Here is a 23244-nt window from a genome sequence, read left to right as displayed (position 1 = left end):
GGTCTACAGAGTGAGTTCCAGGACAGCCAAGAATACACAGAGAAACCCTGTCTCAAAAAAAAAAAAAAAAGAAAGAAAGAAAGAAAGAAAAGAGAAAGGAAGGAAAAGAAACAGGAGACCATCATCCCAGTACTCCCTTCAAGAACAAGCCCCACTGATCAGACCTCCCTCCACAATGCCACTGGCCAACAAGGTCATTACATAGGGGCCAAGCCTTTGACACATGAGTTGGAGATGGCTATCCAAACCAAAGCAATTATCTTGGAGCTAAAAATCATTTAACAAAGTCAGCCCAGAGACAGCAGCGGCTCCTGTAACCCCAAACCACTGACAGCTGTCAAAAGAAAAATGGAAAGATGGAAAATGAAAAGATGGTGGTCTCACACTCTAGTCTCCTGACCCGTCCCGCAGGCTAGTCAAACAGGGTCCACCTGAAAGAGGGAGTGGAAATTAGGGGACAGAGACTCGAAGAATGGAGACAAGACAGATTCCTGTTTACTGAACATGCAAGCAACACGTATAAAGCAAAGGGTACAAGCAAATTTTTTACAGTAGCAACACATCTGTGCCACCTGGCAAGGCATGCAGGAATTCACTCAAGGTTACACAAAATCCGCTGTCTGGTTCACAGGGTTGCAGAGAGCTTGCTATCTACTTCTCAGTAACCTGCTTGCAGAGACCACCATGGACAGTCTCTGAGAAATGGAACTGTGGATAAGACCCGCATCTGCCAAGGCCAGGAAGCAGAATTCCAATTACCAGACTCCTTCAGTCTCCCTAATGTGCATGCCTGTCTGCTAGCAAATGGTGCTCTTTTTTTCTCTTGTAAGTCTTGTCTTTAATTGTAGATTCTTATTATGAGGAGATGGCATCCTTGGGAAAAGAGGGAACACAAGAACTTCCACCTGAGAAAAGTTGGTAGCGTGCTTACCTAATGGGGACAAAGCCAGAGAGGTTAGATTTCCAGCCCCACATAGACTTGGTATGGTGGCTTGTTGGTATAATGTTCGTTTAAAATGTATATGCCTTACCCTTGTTAATTCAAATGCTGATTTCCCCACCCCCAACTCTCTGGTTTCAATCTGGATATTGCATTGTGATACTCACTATAAGCATCCTGTCTCAACTCTTGTGTAAACAGGACACAAATAAAACAACTAGATACAATGTTGTGCAATGGGAGGAGCCAGAGGACAGGAAAGAAAGGAGGAGCTAGAGAACAGGAAGGGGCGAGGAGGAGGAGAGCACGAGGAGAGCAGAGCGGGAGGAGAAAGCTTGGAGGACTTGGAGCATGAACCAGACCTAAGATTTCACAAAAAGTATAATGTGGGAAATCTAAATGTTAGGAAACTGAGGGCTTGGAGGTTTAGGAGGGAGTAAATATTGCCCAGCATTGTGTTCTAGGTTAACTAAAAACCCAGTCTCTGTGTGGTGATTTGATTATACAACTGTTTAAGATTAATAGCAAGGTTTACTAGAAGATAAACCAATAGTAAATATTAATAACCACCTACAACAGTGGCTCACACCTGTAATCCCAGCACTTAGGAGGTAGAGGCAAAAGGATCAGAAGCTAAGGGTCTGGGCTATATAGGGTGTTCAAGGTCAGCCTGGGTCTCAAAAAATAAAATTCTTTAACTGTGACTTCTGGAAACAAGGTCCCTTCAAAGCATCCATCCTAAAGGGATCTTAATGTTCATGAATTTTTAAAGAATCTTCCTCTATCGGATTTCTCCTAGCACACAAACATTGGCACAAATATATGAGGGTTCTTCCATTTTGGAAGTATTGGGGTGGTGGGGGCAGGCATGCTACATTGAAAAGAGAACCCAGTGCTGAGGCATAGCAGCCACCAGAGGGCAGTGCATCACCCTTTCCTAAGTCAAAGTATGCAGAGACCTTGGCACACACAGCTCTAAGTGGAAGCCGCCATCAAATCCCTCCCCCTCAGGGCTCAGGGAACCCTGTGGAGGAGCAGACAGAAAAACTATAAGAGCTAGAGAGGATGGAGGACACCAGGAGAACAAGGCCATCTAAATCAACTGAACAAAGTGCATACGAAGTCACAGAGACTGAAGCAGCAAGCACAGGGCCTACTTGGCTCTGCACCAGGTCCTCTGCATATATATTATAGCTTTCAGTTTAGTCTTTTGATGGGACTCCTGTGTGTGAGAACAAATGGTTTATTCTGTGCCTTCTCTTGATTTTTTTCTTCTATTCGTTTGCCTTGTTCAACTGTGATGTGATAGGTTTTATTTTATTATATTTTGTGGTGTTTCATTGTTATCAATTAGAAGCCTGTTCTTTTCTAATGAGACACAGAAAGGAGTGGTGATTCTGGGTAGGAAGGGAAGGGGAAACTACAACCAGGATATATTGTATGAGAAAAATCTATTTTCCAAAATGATACTCAACTGTCTTACGTAAACTGACCAATTATTCCCAAGGATGAGATATTTCTGTAAGTAGACATCAATTCTAAAAATCAAAACAAAACAAACAAAAAATTAAAAACTTATTTTTAAGTCAAAGAGGTGTCAAAATCATAGCAAAACTTACAGGGTAAGACTTAACAAAGCTACTAAGGAGAATCAAAGGAAGTGAAAATGCACAGGGCAATTATGAATTAATGAACACAGGAAAGAATAGGAGAGGGAGAGCAGTGAGAATGTGCTGAAGATACTAGGGGAAAGGATATGGTGTTACTTTGTTACTTTGATCTCTCACAAGCACCCAGGTAAATGAATAATGGGTTAAGATTTCTAAACTCCACACTATGTGCTTAAGACTCATCCTCCCCATTGGCGCTGTCTCTGTCATCCTCCGCTTCCTCAGCCTCTTTTCAATCATCCTTGCTCGACTCCAGCTGGTCATCCCCGTGATCCTCATTCCCGTCACCGTCAAGAGGTTGCCCTCAGCAGATTCATCACACTTCCCCAGACTCCTACTTCACATTAGTAGGAGTCATCCTACTCATCCTTGTTCACAGAGGCGCTCCTCTGCTCTTCTTCAGACTTTTCTTTCTTCATCTCTACTGCTTGTTTGCTTTGCTCTTTTTCAATTTTTTCCAGGCTTTCCAGCAGAGAATCCACTTTTGGTTTTATCAGAGTTATCTCCTTCTTAATGGCCTGAAGAAGATCGCCGTTGTTCACTCTTGGAGTTAAATCCACTTTTGGCCCCGTGGGAGGTGTTTCCTGACACATGCTGGCGTTGAGAGGACACCGCACCTTGAGCAGTAGGCGGAGGAACACATGCAGGGTAACCGCACATCCTGTCATAATAAGCTGTTGCATCCCGAGGAACTGAGTAGAGACGCAGAGAAGGGTGTTCTGGCATGGACCACCCATCTCCGCTGCGGACTGCTTCACACACGCTTTTCCTCAATTCACATTTGGCTCTGCAGCCAGGTTAATATCTAAAACCTGGCCAGCAATCATTCTGCCAACCTCTCCAGCTCCAGCAGCACGGGCATTTCTTTCATTAACATACCAGATGAAGGCAAAGCCCTTATGCACAGAGCAACCCACAATTTTACCATACTTTGAAAAGATGGCCACCACATTAGACTTCTTGACCACATGAACTGCTGAGATTCCCAGTGAATACATGAAAATTTATGGACGGAGGATCCGTCTTGCTGGTAACATTGCTAGCCATCTCCTCTGATGATAAGGTTTCTCACAAAGCTGAAAACGTAGCTAAAGATTAAAAAAAAAAAAATCTCACAAGAGGTAAGAGAGAAGAGACTGCTTCTCCTACTGTGGGTCTGTGCTGAGATGCTGAGGCTACAGCAAACAGGGAGCATATGATTGTCCCCGATCTTCACAATCAGCAGCCATCAATTCTAATGATTGTAGTTTGGTTTTTGTTTTGTTTTGTTTATGTATCTGTTATTGGGAATTGCATTTGCCACAGTTCATACAGAGGCCAGAGACAACTTTTGGGAGTCAGTTCTCTCCTTTCACTATATGGGCTCCAACTCAGGTTGTCAGGCTCACAAAACCTAAAGGTGTAAGACCGTAACACTGAAAACATCAAACACTTGGGGAACAGGGCTTGATAGACTCAAACTGGAACTGACCTGGAAGCTGTTACGCAAGCAGCCAAGGGAGAAAAGCAATCAGCAGTCCTGCCCAGCTTGGAAGCCTACAAACCAGAACGACCACCTCTCCAATGGTGCAATAGTGCTATTATTATCCTGGGGTAACCAAGATAGTCTTAGTCTTACTTAAGGCTAACTCAGTAAGAGGGAATTCATTTATGGTACTGTAAATCAAGCCAACTACTGGTGACCAGAGGAAAATCTAATATTGCCACTTTTCTTAACCAATATAGTCTCTTATTGCATTTTAAACACTTATCCTTATTCCCACAGGTAAGTGTAGCTACTACCCTCTCATCTTAGAACCTTCTTTTTACAATAGATGGAGACTACTACAGATATCTACAACTAGTCAAAATGCAAAGAATAAGTGGTTGGAGGGTGTCAGGCCCCAGTTGGGAATCCTCAATGCAACTCTTACACCTAAGACTCAGGAAGCATCTCAGAAGACAGGGAGATTATAAGTGGGAGGGCCAGGAGGCCTGCTCTCGGATAGTGTCATCTAAGCATGACAGGTTCGCTGCAGCCAGGAAATCTCAATAAAATGGTTGCCTAAACAATTCCCTGCATAATGACAACTCCAGTCAATATGCCAGTCAGGATAGGGAAAATTCACAATGCCCCACCCCTAGATAAAGAACGGCAGGCAATCAATGGGCTACTTACAGAGGGGGAATCGGTCTTCTCCAGTCCCTTGTTCAGTCATCCAATCCCAAATGGTCAGCCCTAAACATACGTACATAAAATAACACTAACCAGGCTCATCGGGGAGGGGTGGGTAACAATAATCCTCATGCTAAAGAGTAGTCATAAACTTTAGAGGGAGTAGGAGAACACAAGAAGGGCTCGAGATGGGGAGAGAGAGGTGGAAATATCCAAATACGATATACCATTGTAAGAAATTCTTAAAAAATAAAATTGAAACTTTAAAAGTATAAAACTACCAATATAGATTTATTGTAGATCCTGCCTATTAACACACTTCAGGAATAAAACTACTATTTTTTACTACTTTTCAAAAAGAAGCAAAAGCAAAGAGGCGGCTGACTGGGGGGTTGGGGGGGTGTAATAGGAAATGCAGACCAGCCTTTTGCCACCTCTGAGCAGCCTATCTTACTTGGAAAGTGCTTCCTCTGACATCTGCCCATCAGCAGTTACATCTCCATAAACAGTCCCACCTTTCAAGATCACACCCTGAAGAAATGTCTGCCTACTGCTGCTCATTCCTCCCAGGTGTCCCTGTGAGGGAAGCAGGACTCATTAACTTATGAGATCAAATTAAGGACACTTGATACTCCTTCAGAGTTCCAGAGGTCAGTTCTGAGACCTCTGGAATGTTAGGAGACCTACAACTGTCTGTAGCTCCAGCTCCAAGGGGATTGGACACCCTTCTCTGGTCCTGGTGGGTACCTGCACATGGATGCACACACACATAAATAAAAATGAACCTGAGAAAAGACCAAGCCCATAAACCAAGCTAGGAATAAGAAGGAGTTCATGAACCCCAGGCCCTAACTGAAGAGCTATAGACAGCTGGCGGCTTTCGGGGAAGGAGAGTCATTTTCCCTAAGGGTGTGGCTCCTGGAAGATGGATGGCTCTCCAGTGGATGTCTTCATGCCCACACGTTTATTAACAGCAAACAGGACTCAATAGGCTATTTTAAAAAATAAATAACATGAAGTTGTGGGGACACAGGGAGGAGGGTTGAACCAGATGCTGTTGGGGGAATGGTGAATATGATCAAGATACATTGTATGGCAGGACAGTGGTGTCACACACCTTTAATACAAACACTTGGAAGGCAGAGGCAGGCAGAGTTTCAGGACAGCCAGGGCTACAGTCTCTAAAAACAGAGTCATAATGAAACCATTACTTTGTGCAATTTACATATGCTGAGAAGAGTTGATGTGTATATGTTTTACTTTAAAGTGTTGACTCTGGAACAGGAGACTTACATAATATCTTCCCCAAAGCCTTAGGCCAGTAGATGATTAAACATCTTTGTTTACATGCTGCCACCTGGTGGCTACAGTGAGACACTCTGAAATGCTACCACAGAAAATGAAAACCCATGATAGCTGATAATCTGAAACATTATGTGGAAAACAGACTGTCTTCTTTACATCCCCCTTGTTCCTAGCCATAAGAGATACTTCGCCTGTACATGATGGCATTAAGGGGCTTATCAGATGAATAAACTGGCTGACCAGACAGCACACTTGCTGGTTGCACTGCAGTGTCAGAGAAAAGTCTCTTCAAAGTTTGCTCACAAAGCACATGACAGTTTTGTTCACTCAACAAAATCTTACTGTGTCTGTTATTTCCAGGTAGTCCAAATTCCATTGTAAGGGTGATAAAAGACCCCATGGGAAACAGGGTCCCCACCCTGTAAGGTCATGTAGTTGTACACAATAAAGCCTGAGTGACAGATAGCCAAGCCCAAAGCTACTGTCTGGATGGGAAACTGAGGACAAGGAATCAAACAACTTGTTATTCAGTAATAGAATCCTAACCGCTGCACACTCAAACACTTTCCTTGAAGAGTGTTTATCATGGTAACAACAGGAGCTAGTATACATGAGCTGGGTGAGATGGGGCTTCAAGTTGGTATGTGAGGTTAATTAATCCATTATCAACATATAAAAGGAAAACATTCTAAAGAGGCCAGTCTGAGCATTACCACAAAAGGGAACGATATTTCACTCTCAGAAAACACTGAATTTTAATTAAATAGAGGTAATGTCTACCAAATCCTTATATATTCATTTTTTGATGGTGTACTTTAATCCCAGTATCCTGGAGGCACAGTCTGGCAGTTCTCTGCAAGTTTTAGGAGACAAATTTCTCTGTGTAGCCTTGGCTGTCCTGGACTCAATTTGTACAACAGGCTAGCCTTAAATTCCCAGAGACAGGGAGGCCTGTCTCTGCCTCCCTGAATGCTAAGATTACAGGCCTTACAGGCCTGTGCCACCACCCCCGGCAACTACTTTAAAAAAAAAAGAATACTTCTGACTTACTGGAGCTCAGTGGATAAAGACGTGCAGCCAAGTCCAGTGACCTGAGTTCAATCCCCAGGGCCCACATGGTAGAGACAACTGACTTCCACCAATTGTCCTCTTGCCTACACACATAAACACACAAATAAGTAATTGTAGAGAAGGCGAGGTGCCTCAGTGGGTAAAGGCACTTGTTGCCAAGCCTGATGACCTAAGTTTGATCAGGAGGACTGACAGGGTGAAAAGAATCACCTCCAGAAAGTTGTGTGGACAAGTAAATGAAAGTCCATGCTCATGTATTTGAAATGTAAATATTTAAAAAGAATGCCTACTAAACTAGGTGTATAGCACATTCCAAAAACCCTAACATTTGAGATGCAGAGGCAGGAGAATCAGGACATCAAGGTCAGCCTACATATCAAGTGTGAGGCCAGTCTACACTGCATGAGATCCCATCACCAGAAAACAAATAGTAAACCAGTATTTCTTGGGATTGGTGATGGAGCTCAGACAGTAAAGTCCTTACTCAGTATGTACAAACTCTTGGGTTCCAGTCCCTAGCATTGCATACACCAGATATATGTAGGCACATGCCTGTAAGCCAGCACTGGGAGGATCAGAAGTTCAAGGGAGTTTTAAGGCCATCCTGGGACACGAGACCCTGTTTAGAAAAGAAAACCAGCCAGACGGTGGTGGCACACACCTTTTATCCCAGCACTAGGGAGGAAGAGGACAGCCTGGTCTACAAAGTGAGTTCCAGGACAGCCAGGGATACACAGAGAAACCTGGCTTCAAAAAAAATAAAATCATGGAGGCAACCTGGCCCAAGGCATGGGGGCTGCCACCACTCACTGGCTGCCCTTGTGAGGGGAGAAGAGCTTGGGGCTGCCTGAGGACTTCAGCCTAGATGGTTGCACTCAGGCTACCAGCAGGGTGGTTAAAGCCATGGGCAGGTAGAGTGCAGCAGCCTGGAGCTCTTGTAGGTCCTGCCTCTGACACACTAGCCAACAGGATTGCCCTGACTCTGAGCAGCAACAAGATAATTGAGACAAAGAATGGTTCATTTTCTAGTTAAGTCTCCTCGAAAGATTTCCATGGTCCATGCTGCCTCCAGAAACTACGCTGACATCTGTGATCCTTGCAGCTGTTGGAAATCATGTGAAATTTTCAGCATGTTGAGATCCATGCTGCACCAGAAATTATGCTGATGCTCATGATCCATACAGCCACTGGCTGCTTGGACAGAGCAGCTTTTTTTTTTTTTTTTTTTGACAAAATTTTTTATTGACTATTTGAAAATTTCATATCATGCCCACATCACACCAACTTCCAAGTCCTACAGGGTCTGACCACACTCTCTTTCTCTCTCTCTCCCTGCCCCTCCCACCTGCCCAAAAAGTCTAATTTGTTGTGCCCATAATATTCAGGGGAGCATGGTCAAAGCCCCAGTGTCCAGCCCCTTAAAGAAAACTGAGCCTTTCCCCTCCCACACTCAACCAGAAGTCATCAGTTGTGGAGAGCTACACTTCAGCGCCCTTATCACAATTTTTAAAAGTTCTCTTCAATGGTTTTCTGTCTAGGCTATTACTTTGCGGGGAGAAGGGACAGTTGTTATAGAAGCCTTCTGTGTCCCTCGTTCTCAGCTGTGAGTCTGCAGTCATCAATTCCACTGCAGAAGTAGCTTCCGTGTTCTTTACACTCAGCAGGAGCACAGATCACAGACTTCCACAGGTTTGTGACATGGTCTCTGGCATCAGCACATGCCACAGACCTCAATAGTCTCCAATGGCAGCACAGACCACAAACAGCAACGTAGCCCTCTGCCACAGCACAGGCCACAGACATCATCACAACCCTTAGCAGCAGCACAGGCCAAGGATATCAACATGGCCTCCAGGGCAAGAGCCACAAACACCAATATTTCCCAGAGGCAGCCCAGCCCAGTTATCAACATGGCTTCAGGTGGCAGCACAGACCACAAACATCTGCATGTCTTTTGGTGGTAATATGGGCCACAGACATCAACCCAGCTGCTGCATGACTATGGACTCAAACATGGCCCTTAGCAGCAGCATGGACCACAATCATCAGCGTGGCTGCACTGGCCACTCACATCAACATGGACCCCATCGCCAGCACAGCCCACAGACATCCACATGGCTTTTGGTGCTAACACAGGCCACGGACATCAACCTATACTCCCAACTGCAGCAGAACCATGGACCCAACATGGCCCTCATCGGTAGCACAGTCCATGGACATCAACACAGACTTCAGCTGCAGGACCACAGAGCCCAACATGGCCCTCAGAGGAAGTACAAGCCACTCATATCAACATGGCCTCCAGTGGCAATCGGGACCATAGACACTAACATGACCTCCTGCAGTAGCAGACTATGGACATCCATTTTTGCAGTGTCATTGAGGACTATGGACTCATAACTAAGAATGAGAGACTTTGAAGGCTCTGTGCCTAAATTTTGGAATTAAGCAGTTTGCCATCATGCCTGGCTTTAAATGTGACTTGCTTTCTTCTGGTCTGCATTCTCCCATCATCACTAATTGTGCAATGATAAATCTGTCAAGTAATCCAAAGTTCAGAAAGTCTTCCCTGTAGTGATAACAGCCCATTAGGGAGAGGAGGACTAGGGGATAAATATACCTCAATACTTTGTATCCTTTTTCTGGTTCTTCCAAGTTATTATTTACACTTTTTTTCTTCTATGAGATCTATTTTTAAAAGATTTTTTACAGGTTAATTATAATTACGTATGCATGTATGTGTCCTGTATTCAGGTTCATGCACTTGAATATAGTGCCCACAGCAGTCAGAGGGTCTCAGATGCCCTGAAGCTATAAGGTGGTTGTGAGCCACCTGATGTGGGTGCTGAGAACAAATGATTCAGGTCCTCTAGAAGAGCAGCATGCATTCTAACCATTAAGCCATCTCTCTAGCCCTAAAAAAAAAATAAAAATAAAAAAATCTATTTTGGGCAAAATGAAGAATGTAAGCATAGTTACCTCATTCTCTAAATAGTCTTCATTACAACTGAAAGTCTTATACTGTCTGATATAGCCACTCCTTGACGTTTATAATAAAATAGTCATTTTAATATTGATGTGCTAAACTATATAGCATTAGGTAGAAATTAAATGAACTCTCTGCAACATATTTTTCCCATGGTACACTGGAGAAACTATCTGAAGTATGGTTAAATGTTCCGTAATTCTCAACAACAGCAGCAGAAGCCTCAATAAACTCTCTGCCTGAAGCATGCTGCTCTCAGCACAGACTGTACTGTACCCAAATATTACCACTTCCTCTGCCCTGGCAGCACACTCACACACAATTCCTCCCTCTGTGCAGATTGACTGTCACACATTTTTACCTATGCTCAGCCTGGTACAGTAGATTTAAAGCCTCATGGAGAGAAGAAAACTATCACAGAGTAGATTAAAGTCAGAGAACTAGGCCCTCTCAGAACCTCAGCTACTTTGATGAAAAGATACTACATGATCTGGGAGCAGGGGTAGGAACAAAATATATTACCAGTCCTCTGCTTCTACATCCTTCATTTGTGTCTCAAGATGGCTTTGCCCTCTTATTAGTCAGGCCTTACATGGTCCTAGAAAGGGTGATCAGGCATGCCTCAGCCTCCATAACCAGAAAATATACCCATACAAACCCAGGTTCCCAGTTCCTGAACTAACCAGTCACCCTATGTGTGGCTGCTCAAGAATAACTAAGCCTTGCTTTGAAAAGTTCTATTTTAGTTCAGGACTGAACAGAGCACAGTCAATGTAGACATATGCTAGTGCTGCACTAGGTGCTGAGGAAAAGGTCATCCATCCCAGTGCTTCCTGAGGTGCTCTTTCAGTTTCGGGATGGAAGGCAGCAGCTGCTGACACTCGTGGCAACGAAGAGGCAACTTCAAGAGTTCATAAGTCCCATCCTGAACAGTCACTCTGCCAACTTCTTGAACCATCTTGATCACAGCTGCAAGCAAGAAGTAAAGTTCAGATCCCAGTCACTCTGGAAAGCCAGGAAGACACCAAGAAAAAGCTAAAAAACATGACTCTAATCAACATATCCAGTATCCTAAAGATTGTAAGCTTCAAGTTAGACTGCAACTGGCAAAATATACTTGACCAGGTTCTAAGTCTGAACAGCCTAGTTTTGGGATGGTATACTTCTTCAGGACACTCCATGTTACTACATCATGGACTCATCACCATGCTTTTCCCTAGGTGGCTCTTTGCAAAATAGTGGCTGCCACATTAACACTGCACCATTACTGAAGCTGCATAACAAATATACTGGGAAATGCTTACATTCTAAATTCACATAGCACCTACAAAGCACTACTGAGAAAGCCCCCAAACTCCTGCTCAACTTGTGCCAGAAGAGACAAAGAGCTCCTGGGACCCTCCTCACCCAAGAACTCTTTGGCATTTGGACATGAAGTATCTCCTGTGAAGCCTCATGTATTGAAAGTGTGGTCCCCAGCTGTTGGTACTATTCGGCGAAATGGCAGAAACTATAGCAGGTGTGACCTAGCTGGAGAAAAGAGGTCATGGGGGATACACTTGAGGCTGTGTTTTGTCCCAAGACCCTCCCCTAAGGCCTTCTCCTCTTTCTCTTGCTCCTGGCTGCCAAGAGGTAAGTAGCTTTGCTCCTCCTCACCCTCCTCACCAATGCTCTGCCTCATCATAGCCCAACAGCAGGGCCACAAATGAGTCCTCTGAAACTATGAACCCAATACAGCTTTCATTTCTCAGGTTATGTCAGGGATTCTGTCACAGTGACAAAACAGCAAAGCCTGGCTAGTAGAGGCTCCAGCAACTCTTAGATTTACCTGCTCACACACTCTTTCCCAGCAAAGAGTCTAACCTGGCTTATTAGCTTCAGAACACCTGGCATACCGAGCAAGCATTAGCCCATCTGCTGCCAAAATGGCACACTTCTGACCCTGACGTAGGAACTGAATGGGTACCTCCCAGATGCTCACAGCAAAGAAGCAACCCTATTAGAGTGAACATTCCTGTTCATGTTAGGAGTGCTTTTATAGAGATCACTGTATGGCTGTGGATCATTTGAGGCCAGGTTGTTACTTAGAGAAACAACTGAGTCAGAGAGTAAACATCTGAGAAAATGAAATAAATATTAATAAAAAAAAATCAAACTACTATTTACCTTGTGATTCCAGAAAGTACTCTGAATTGAAAGAATTCCAGTGCTTTTTGTGTTTAAGGCAAGGAGAATCAAAGTCCTGGCTGATCACATGAAGGTGCACATGGCTAGTTGAACGTTGAAAAACAAAAAAGAACTGAGTATTAAAAACTACAGTTCAATCAAAATGATACCAGTCAAAGTACAGGTAACATAAAGTTCTGATGCTGTGTCTATTCAATGCAATCTACCCATTTATTTGAGTGCTTTCCATGTGTGCTGGCTAATTTTATGTCAACTTGACACAAGCTGAAGTCATCTGAGAGGAGGGACACTCAATTAAGCAGGGCGGTGGTCATGTACACCTTTAAGCCCAGCACTCCAGAGGTAGAGGAGTTCCAGGCCAGCCTGGTCTGCAAAGTGAATTCTGTAACAGCCAGGCCTACACAGAAAAACAACAACAAAAGATAAGGAAAACAATGCCCCATAAGCTCAGACTGTATGAAAACTTATAGGGAATTTTCTTAATCAGTGATTGATGGGAGAGGGTCCAACCCACTGTGGATGGTTCCATCACCAGGCTGGTGGTCCAAGGTTCTATAAGAAAGCAAGCTGTAGCTGGGTATGGTGATGCACGCCTTCAATCCCAGTGCTCAGGGAAGCAGAAGCAGGTGGATGGCTCTGAGTTTGAGGCCAGCCTAGTTGACAAAGCGAGTACAGGACAGCCAAGGCCACACAGAGAAACACTGTCTTGAAAAAAACAGAAAAAGAGAGAAAAGAAAGCAGGCTGAGCAAGCCATAAAGAGCATGCCAGTAAGTAGCACCCCTCCACAGTATCTACTTTAGCTCCTGCCTCCAGGTTCCTGCCCTGCTTGAGTTCCTGTCCTAACTTTGCTTTGATGATGAACAGCAATGTGGAAGTATAAGCTAAATGAACCCTTTCCTCCCCAAGTTTATTTGGTCCTGGTGTTTCATCACAGCAGTAGTAACTCTAACTGAGACATTGTGCAAATACAAAGACTTAATCTTCAGCACTTAGGTGAAAAAGCCAGGCACAGCAATGCACTCCTTCCTGGCACTGAAGAGGTACAGCTTACTGGCCAGCCAGTCTGACAAATCAGCAAGCTCCAAGTTCTCAAAAACTAAGGTGAAGCCTAGGCATGGTAGCAAATGCCTTTAATCTCGGTGCTCTGGAGGCATAGACAGCAGGAGCTCTGTGAGTTCAAGGGAAGTCTGGTTTGCATAGCAAGTTCCAGGCCACCCAGCACTACATAGTAATACCTGTCTTAAATAATACACAAATACAAAAATAAATACGGGAGAAAGCAATTGGACTCACACATATGTATATGTATAAATACGCACAAGGAATATTTAATGCTTAGTAAGTATCTAATCAAACCAAGCACTAGAAATTTAGTAGTGAATAATACAGGAAAGGGCTTTGCATCTAGAGTAATTAAATTCTACTAAAGAAAAACAAATAAGCAAGAAAAATTAAAATCATTAAAGAAAAATAAAGACTGCAGTACATGCATAATGGCACATGCACTTGGGAAATTGAAGTAGGAGAATTCTGAATTAAAAGCCAGCCTGGGCTAAACAGTGAAAAAGTATCTCAAAAAAAAAAAAAAAAAAAAAAAAGGAATAATTAGTTGTAACTAGTTGGGAGGAGAAAGGGGATTAAAGGATCAGACGGTTGGTAATAACAGGATATAATCAATATACTTCATAAACATGTATAAAAATGTCATAATGAAACCTATCATATATAATATACACTAAAAAAAAAAAAAAAAAAGCAAAAGGAGTGAAGGAGGAAAAGAAAAGACAGTGACTCTAACCCCAACCCTAACCCTAGGGCTAGAATAGAACAGTGCTCAGAGAGGGCCTTTGCCAGGTAAGGCAGGAGCTAGGTGATTGTGTCTCAGAATGTAGAGGCCAAATTCAAAATCCTGGAATGAGAAGCAGCTTTGCAAATGTGGACCATGAAGAAGGCAGTATGTATAGTCAGAATTACTAGAACCAAGGAGCAGGAATTCAGCAGGAGGCAGATCATAACGGGTCTTAAAGGCCTGTAAGAGCATCATGTTTTTATCCTGATTACACTAGGGAGCTATTGGAATTAACCAGAGAAGATTATTTCATTTGTACCTTTAGCAGACCACTCTGGCTGTTGGGAGGATGGATGGAGGGCATATAAAGTCCCACATGGGGAGACCTGCTACAAGGCTACTGCAACAGTCAATGCCAGAAACCAGTAGTTACACTAGGGCTGACTATAGCAGAGATGACAACAAACAGCTCGAGTTTGGCCTGTGGAACAAATCCAACAAGACTTAACTACCTTAGTGGGTGCAGATCTGGGCAGTGCCACTTCCTGAGCTCTTTGGGATGAGCTGATAGCCCTGTGGATAATGTGCTAGCCCTGGGAGCACGAGCCTGAGGCTCACCCCCAGAACACACTTTTTTTTTTTTTTTTTTTAAAGCCAATCATGGTGTCATGATCTTGAAATCCTACTATAGGGAGGTGGAAACAGATGGATGCCTGGGGTACCTGGCCAACTTAGCCTACTCAGCAAGTCCAAGGTCAGAAAGTTTCCTGTCTAAAAAATACAAGGTGGATGCACCTAAGAAAAAAAGACACTTGACCTTTACCTCTGACCTCCACATGCATGCACACTCATGTGCAGGCGCACATGTGTCCACATGTGCCAATAGTTTTACTTTGTTAAACAAAGTACAATGCCTTTTTGTGTAACTTTTATTCTTGGAATTAGTAGTATTTCACTTTGTCCCATTAATAATCAAAAACCACCACTATGTGTGGAACATAAGCAGTAACAAATAAATGAATAAAAATGAAGAGAGCCACACTAAAGAAGGTAAGAAAAAATAACTAACTTTAGAAAAGAGAATTTTGGCTAGATACTATAAAGTTGAAAACACAAGGGAGTTTTCACAAATACTTTTCTATAGCAGTAAATGTCTTTCCACAGGAGATGGGTTAATGATTCTATAACTGTGTAAGATGTGTGCAGGGACTAACCACGTAGTAAACTCATATAATGAACAACATCCAGTTCCTCCCTGGTGGAGAAGGAAGACGTAAAAAAGGGCAAGATAAGTGTTGCTCATGGAGACGTACTCAGAGGAAGGGGCCAGCATGAGTGGGAAGCTAAGCAGGTCTGACTGAGCCTTGGAGGAGAACCAGCAGGAATTTCCATTTCCCATATGCATATATGAATACAAAGGCAGATGTGAGGACAGGGCTTAGGATGTTATTTCTGGGCACTACCTGCTCAGAGGATGTAGAAGTGCAGTCACACCCTAAAATCAATCACTCCTTTCATTATAGAAACCTAGTACTAAGGTCTCTCTGAAGATGAGCCTGGGATACCTTGTAGGGACAGAAAGTAAAGCAAACCTTAAAAGATGTCAGGGGCAAGGAGTATCAAAAAAGCCAAAATAAAGGAGCTTCAGTGACCAAAGATGAAACAATTTAAGCAGCAAAAAAATAAAAGTACTTAAATAGAATGTATAGAACTTCCATAAGTTGGGTGTGGTGGTGCACACCTTTAATCCCAGCAGTTGGGGGCAGAGATAGGCAGATCGATGTGAGTTTGAGGTCTGATCTACACAGCAAGTCCAAGTCCAGGACAACAGAGAAAAACCCTGTCTCCAAAAACAAACAAACAAAAGAGACAGAGAGAGAGAGAGAGAGAGAGAGAGAGAAAGAAAGAAAGAAAGAGAGAAAGAGAGAGAAAAAAGAACTTCCAAGAGCCTGAACTCGAAAGAAAGAAGGCAGCTTCCACACAAGACAGCCCTGTTCATGGGGAAGCATACAAGCACCTCTTGGAAAAAAACACAAAAATTGCAGTATAGACCCGAGTGTGGTGGACCAAACTGTGATCCCAGCTCTTGGAAAACTGAGGCAGGACAACTCTGAGTTCAAGATCAACCTGAGCAAAACAGCAAGATCCAGGCTGATATGGATACAGAACGAAACCTTTCTCAAACAAATAAAAAATAAAACAAAGTCACCAATAGATAACAAAATGATGGGCCCAAATTTGCGCAGCAGGATAGTAACAGTCTTGACAAAATGAGCAAGGTCAATACCAGGGTCACAAGTCATCTCAACCTCTGACATGACTTCACAGATATCATGACCCAAATTGAAGGAGAGCTCCCTGCCAGGCATGAGCCTCACACCTAAGTCTAGCACTGGGAGGATTAGCCTGAACCTTGTGGTGAATTCAGGGCCAGCCTGGACCTCAAGCAGCCAGTCTCAAAAAAAAAAAAAAAAAAAAGGCATTCTACAAAGCTGGTACTCATCAAAGGTGTCAAGATCAGGAGCTCAGGCTGTGAATTCTGAGGCAGAAAAAGAAAATAGGTGAAATTCAAACAAGTCTACCACTTAGTCAGTATGGCAGGTCTTTGATCTGCTTCACATTTCACATTTTTGTATTTTTAAATTAAAAATATTGCTTTATAGTAGAAAAATTGAGTTTCCTTTGTTGTTGAGTTTTGTTTGTTTTTTAGAATGTGTCTCACTCTCACATTTTCCTATTACATTTATTTATTAAAAAATCCCATCATCAGGCTAGATGTGTTGCTCAGTTGAGACAGTGCTTACCAAGCCTGCATGAATCGATCCCCTCATTGCATAAACCAGGCATAGTGGCACAGGGCTGTAATCCCAGCATTTGGGGGATAAAGGCAGGAGGATCAAGAACACATGGCCATCCTTGGCTACCTGGAGCCCTATCTCAAAATAAGTAAATAGACAAAGATTAAAAAAACAAAAGCATGCTTAATGCCAGTGCACAATACATTTTAAAGTGGCTACAAAGGGGCTGCAGAGATGGCTTGGCCATTAAGAGCAGGAGCTGCTATTCCAGAGGCCCACAGGCAATTCCCAGCATCCACATGGTAGTTATCAACCATCTGTAACTCCAGTTCCAAGGGATGTTGTGCCCTCTTCTGGCCTCCACGGGCACCAGGCACACATATGGTACAGATGCATAGGCAGGTAAAACATCCATACTCACAAAATAAAAATAAATAAACCAGAGGCTCAGAGGGTAAGAGTACTGGCTGCTCTTCCAGAGAGCTGAGCTCAATTCCCATGTGGGTACATGGTGGCTTCCAACCATAAGAACTAGTGCCCTCTTCTGGCATGCAGGCGTAGACACAGGCAGAACATTGTGTACATAATAAATAAATCTTAAAAAAAAAAATTAAGTGCTTATCTGGGTACAGTAGGAAACACCTGTAGCACCAGGCTAGGAAGCTGATGTGAGAAGAATTCAAGAAAATAAAAACCTTTAAAATCTAAGTTTCATGTTTCTTACTGTAGTGTAATTTTTTTAAAAACTGGGACTGAGGTTTACCACAGAGTATAGCCCATGCATTATCTTATTGTTTGGACCAAATAAACTAAAGGAGTTTGTCCTGCATGCACTCTGTGGGGGATGGGAGGAACATTTTTACCCCAAATTCTTCTGCAGATAAGCCAATGAAGAGTAAATGCCATCCCTTTCCCTCATTTTATTTGAAATTATACAAACCCTGAGCGTATATTTACAGACATCTATGATGTTTTATTTCCTTTAGAGCAATGGTCCTTAATCATTTAGGAATTATAGATAATTCCAAGAATTCTAACAAGCCACTAACAATAAGTCCTCATCTATCTAAGGTAGGGAAGCTACTTCTACTTTGCATGTTAAAAAGCTTAAATTCTGAGAGAAATAAACTACAAGGGACTGGGCCACAGGCAGAAGCAGGAACTTGAGCTGATGGGCAAGCTAGGCAAGTACAAGATTTGGCCCACCTGCCTCAGAAATATCCCACCTGCACCCCTGGGTTTGACACTACCCAAAACACTCAAGTCCAAGCCAATCACCTAGACTGAACCAGCATACACCACCCCACCCTGGCTTACCTCATGCTGGGAATGGCATGGTAACCCATTCGGAAGCGCAGTTTGCTGGATCCAGCAAAATCTACAATCACCTTCTCTCCTACAGTGTGCATATGTTTGAGAAGTTCAAGGTGTTCGCTGGTCACAACCTTCAGACTGGAGATGGAGGCCCATGGTAAGACCAGCCAGTGGTAACGGGCCTTGGGATATTTATCCTTAATCACCACCACCTGATCATCTTTGTAAACCTAGCAGACCACACAAGGAAAGGAAAGAGACATCAGCTGAGATCTCTGCATGTGGGGTCTACGCACTCACAAAACCTTATGCAAAAAGCTGCTAAGAGCTGAGAACAGACACAGCATCTTCCACCAGTCACATCATCACAGTGAGGGTTCCAACCCAAATCACACAGACTCCAGAGCCTGTGCTTTCCAAACATCAACTACCTAGGATGCAGAGAAGATCTATAGGGCTTGATGTTAAAATCTCCACAGTACAATTCAATCCAGGCCACTCTAACACAGACCTGGAGTACATGTGTGTAGACTCCATGGAGCCCTGACTGAAGCAGACTCCGAAGGCTCCTCCAAGGTTGATGGCTGATTTCTGATATGAAGAAAGCATGACTACAGTCACCACACATTATCTGATGACCCTTCAAAGGGATCACACTCAGGTTAACACATTTCTTTTTGTAGCATCTATTATTTATTCAGGGAGATCATAAAACTACTTAAGGAGTTGGTTCTTAACTTCTACAGTGATGGTGCCAGGGACTAAACTCAAGTAATCACCCTTGGCAGCAAGCGCCTTACCCACTAAGCCATCTTACTGGTCCACAATTTCTTTCTCCCCTCTCTCTCTTTCTTTCTTTTTTTTTTTTTTTTCAGGACAGGACAGGGTTTCTCTGTGTGTAGCCCTGGAACTTGCTGTGTAGAGCAGGCTGGCCTCAAACTCACAGAGATCCATCTGATTCTGCCATCCAAGTGCTGGGATGAAAGGCATGCACCACCCCACCTGGCTTCAGTTTCTCTTAATAGTACCCAGAAGTTGAAAAGAGACAAAGCAGACAATATATTCATCTCTGAAGAAGTGAGCTTCTCTCCAAAGATATCCAGTTACACTTTTTAAATTTTTATAAAAGCACTTTATTGTAACAAAGTCACAAATAAAAGCCAGCTGCTCAAACAGACCTTTGCCTGTCACCAAATACTATCCATCTCAGGGAACTTGTAAATAGAATGGCCATTCTGAAGCTGTAGAGCTACACTTAGTTAACACTTTATTGATTACAATTTTATTCACTTATCTACAAACAAAAAGAGAAAAAAAAAAACTAGAATTCAAACGAGAAAACCGTTTATATTCGCTTTCAACAGATGAATGGATAATGAAAATGTGCCACACATACAAAATGGAATATTATTCAGGAAATCAAAAGCTGGGTGTGGACATGCATGATTTTAATCCCAGCACTCAGGAAGCAAAGGCAGGAAGATCTCTATGTGTTTGAGGACAGTCTGGTCTACATCACAAGGATACCCTGGGCTATACAGAAAAAGAGACCCTGTCTCTAAAGGGGGGTGGGGAGGGTGGAAGAGATGATCTTAAGAGCACTGGCTGCTCTTCCAGAGGATTCAGCTTTGATTCCCTACATCCACATGGCGGTCCACAATCATCTGTAATTCCAGTCCCAGGGGACTCTTCTGGCATCCTCAACACCAGGCACATACACGGTGCACAGACATACATATATGCAAAACACCCTACACATTAACATAAATCTATAAAGTATTTTTCAGAAAGAAAAAGAAAAATGAAAGCCAGGCACGGTGGCTCACGCCTGTAATCCCAGCACTCTGAGGGGCAGAGGCCAATGGATCTCTGTGAGTTTGAGGCCAGCTTGGTCTAGAAAGTGAGCCCAGGACAGCCAAGGCTACAGCTACACAGAAAAACCCTGTCTTAAAAAAAAAAAAAGAAAAGACAATGAAATCACAAAATCTACAGAAAAAATGTATGGGCTTAGAAAGTATAATATTAAGCAAGGTAACCCAAAATCAGGAAAAAGGAGGGAAAAAAAGTGTTTTTTCATATATGGTTTCTAGCCTATAATGTACGCATGTATATGTGGAACCAGCCATTAAGTGTGGGTATGGTATAACATTTAGAAAGAAGACCAGGAAGGTAGTATTAGGTGATATGAAGAACAGAGTGCAGGCATAAGGACATGAGTCTAGTTACTACTTTAGTACCAAGGTGGAAGCCACTGTTCTCACAGAAAAGTCCAGTAAACAGGCTCACACTAGGAAGAATTCACATCCTTTGGTTTCATTTATGACTTTCATAGCATATAGGACAGACACTAAAATACAATTTTATTCTGACCTGCATTTTGGGGTCTTTCATAGAAATCTTCAAGCCTTGACTCCAGTGGCCCAGTGATTCCTAAATAAAAAAAAGACACTGTGAATGGCAATCGTCAAATGTAGTCAATACTGCATGACAGCAAACTCTACACAAAACTTGGAAGTAAAGCTGGTTTTAAGACTTCCTTTACTTCAGTTTGTCGCTCTTTAGGACCACACACTCCCTGCTGTCTCTACATTCACAACTGGGTATAAGGATGGAAGCCTACTGCAGAACTCTGTCCTGTGTGCAAGGATTGCTGTCCAAAAGAGCAGCTGTGATTACCTGTAAGACTTTAACAAGACTGAATCAAGCAACATCACCTTATTGGGGGATTGGGAAGACTCAAGAGAAGGCTCAGGAGGTGTCTCCCCTGAGGGTACACAAGCAGCTAACAACTGCTGGGGAGGGAGACTCCTCTTTGATGGAGTAGTCACACATAAGCTGCCCATGCTCATGCTCCTGTAAGTAGCCACAATTAACTCACTGGTTCACCAAGTTAGACTTGGATGGAATGGTTGGTCTGCCATCAGTGCGGTATCTGCGATGAACAAGCACCTGTTCACATCTCCTCAAGAAAAGTTGCATAAAGCCAAATCTGCCAGAGAACAAGTCAGCCTCCTTTGCCCTCTCACTGCAGTCTAGCCAAGTTTTTTCTGTGACATCAACAGGTGAATTACATTAGCTATCAAGTGCTGCAGTGTTAACCAATAGCTAGACAAGCAGATGGCCCATTTTAGTGTGCAGCATTAATTACATTATTATGGGGAGTGCAGGAAACCCTGAGGAATGTGTAAGGAATGGATGAAGTCCTAAGTGAATGTGCATTGTTGACAAGACCAGTCATGTCAAGGACCTCAGTGCCTAGACTGATAGAAATGGCAAAACCTTCCCCAGGTGAGGCCTAGAGGGCTAGCAAAGCCATTGTATTTACAAATGACTGGCTATGCGGTGTGTGCAGAGACTATCAACCATAGCTGCTCCTCCTAGATGTTTACATTCTGAGACTGCTCCCTTTAGAGACCTCCTACCAATATTAGCTAAACCTGCCTCCTTGTTCAGCTATATATATAACAGACCCACCTCCTCAATTCAGATGTATAAAGTAATCATGCTGAGTTTCTGGGCTGCTGCTGGTGGTTCATCTCCATTTCAGAGCACAACCTACCCAATCCCAGCTTCTCTATATGTGTGTCTGTCCTTTTTCATTCCCTTGTTGTCCCAGCTAGGTCAATCACTAAGCTGGGCAGGGCATGGCACATTGTCATTACTGACTGCCCTGTCTTTCTGCAAGTGCTTTACCCCAGGAATTTAATAGAAAAGCATATAAAGGGACATTGACCAAGTGATTTTCAGACCACAAATGACTCTTTCATCATGGTTAACAACCCTCATTATGATTAATACCACCTCACTCATGTACAAAACAATACACAGTTTACAAAACAAGTAGTCATTATATCTCAATTCATCCCCATATCATCTATCAATCACACTATTCTTACCTGTTTGGTGGCTCCATCCTTGCCCTTCTTAGGGGGTACAGAGCATTGGCTGGGTCTGTTCCCAGGTGCTAGCCCTGTCCCAGACTCCGCTTCCTGAGCAGCATCCATCACCTCACCATCACTGTCTGACCTCTTTCTCTTCCTTTGTGTGTCTAGGTCAGGGCTCTTTGCCACTTCCTCAAACTCTACAACATATGGATAAAGTTCATTCACCATGTGGAGAACCTGACCAGGCTGCAGCTTCATCTCTCGGTCCTTCCCAATGATGACTGAGTCAATGCTGGTGGGATTGACCCCCACCTGTGGATACACAATCATAATGTAAGTACAGCAGCAATAAAACCATCAGTAATACACCTGCGCTACATTAACCCCTTACTCTACAGTCACCTGCCTATTGTTTCCTCCATCACTTCCACCCATGGCAGAGGAGCTTTCATTAGCTGGTACAGTCAGTCTAAAGCAACAGCATAAAACAAATGTCAAGTAGGTGGGCATGGTAGCTGCATGCCTTTAACCCCCACCCTCAGGGAGGCAGAGGCAGATGGATTTCTGTAAGTTGGAGGCCAGTATGGCCTACAGAGTGAGCCCAGAACAGCCAAGGCTACACAGAGAAACCCTGCCTCAAAAAAAATTATCAAGTATAAAATGGAAATATGAGTCTAGACACACATACCTGCTTTACTCTGACATATTCCTTGTTACACTCTGCTTTCAACTGTACTGAAAGAAGTAAGAAAACATAAGCACAGATGGAACAAAAACTGGGTGCAATTTTCCCTGAAGGACAACAAAGCCTGACTGCTACAGGCACCTCACAGCTGAGCCTGAGCTACATATGCCTGGCCCTACAAACCCCACCAATTTCTAACAGCTTCAAACCCTTCCATAAAAGCTCATCAGGAAGCAAGGTATGGTGGCACATGCCACATTTGACATCATAATCAGTTCTAGGCCAGCCTGCATACCCAGTGTTCAAGGTCAGCCTGTGTCACTTCTCACGCACACACGAAAATACATACATATACATACATATGATTGTAACTCCCTTAGCTAATATATGTGTGTAATATATAATATTATATATATAATATAATATAATATAATATAATATAATATAATATAATATAAT

The 23244-nt window shown here is 43.1% G+C and overlaps 1 protein-coding gene and 1 pseudogene across 5 annotated transcripts in view; both read right to left on the bottom strand.

Annotated features, from left to right (window-relative positions):
* Window positions 1–2544: 2544 nt before the first annotated feature.
* Window positions 2545–4797, bottom strand: LOC129670562 (heterogeneous nuclear ribonucleoproteins C1/C2-like; annotated as a pseudogene).
* A 238-nt stretch (window positions 4798–5035) lies between these two features.
* Aptx (aprataxin) overlaps window positions 5036–23244 on the bottom strand; it is a 27016-nt gene continuing 8807 nt past the window's right edge. For 3 of the 5 annotated variants that reach the window (XM_055599110.1, XM_055599111.1, XM_055599109.1), the window contains exons 3-8: window positions 22789–22835; window positions 22113–22412; window positions 20587–20646; window positions 18220–18446; window positions 12294–12397; window positions 5036–11096 (exon numbers count right to left, since the gene is read on the bottom strand). In XM_055599110.1, coding sequence (XP_055455085.1) covers window positions 10942–11096; window positions 12294–12397; window positions 18220–18446; window positions 20587–20646; window positions 22113–22412; window positions 22789–22835 — 893 coding nt within the window. In that variant the 3' untranslated portion in view covers window positions 5036–10941. The remainder of the gene's footprint in view (window positions 11097–12293; window positions 12398–18219; window positions 18447–20586; window positions 20647–22112; window positions 22413–22788; window positions 22836–23244) is intronic. The other 2 variants (XM_055599113.1, XM_055599112.1) reach the window with 2 other exon arrangements.

This window comes from Psammomys obesus, unplaced genomic scaffold, assembly GCF_907164565.1.
Source record: "Psammomys obesus unplaced genomic scaffold, mPsaObe1.curated_primary_1811, whole genome shotgun sequence".
NCBI classification, from domain to species: Eukaryota; Metazoa; Chordata; class Mammalia; order Rodentia; family Muridae; genus Psammomys; species Psammomys obesus.
Note: the sequence above shows the minus strand (reverse complement) of the source record. Positions and strands in the feature narration are given on the sequence as shown.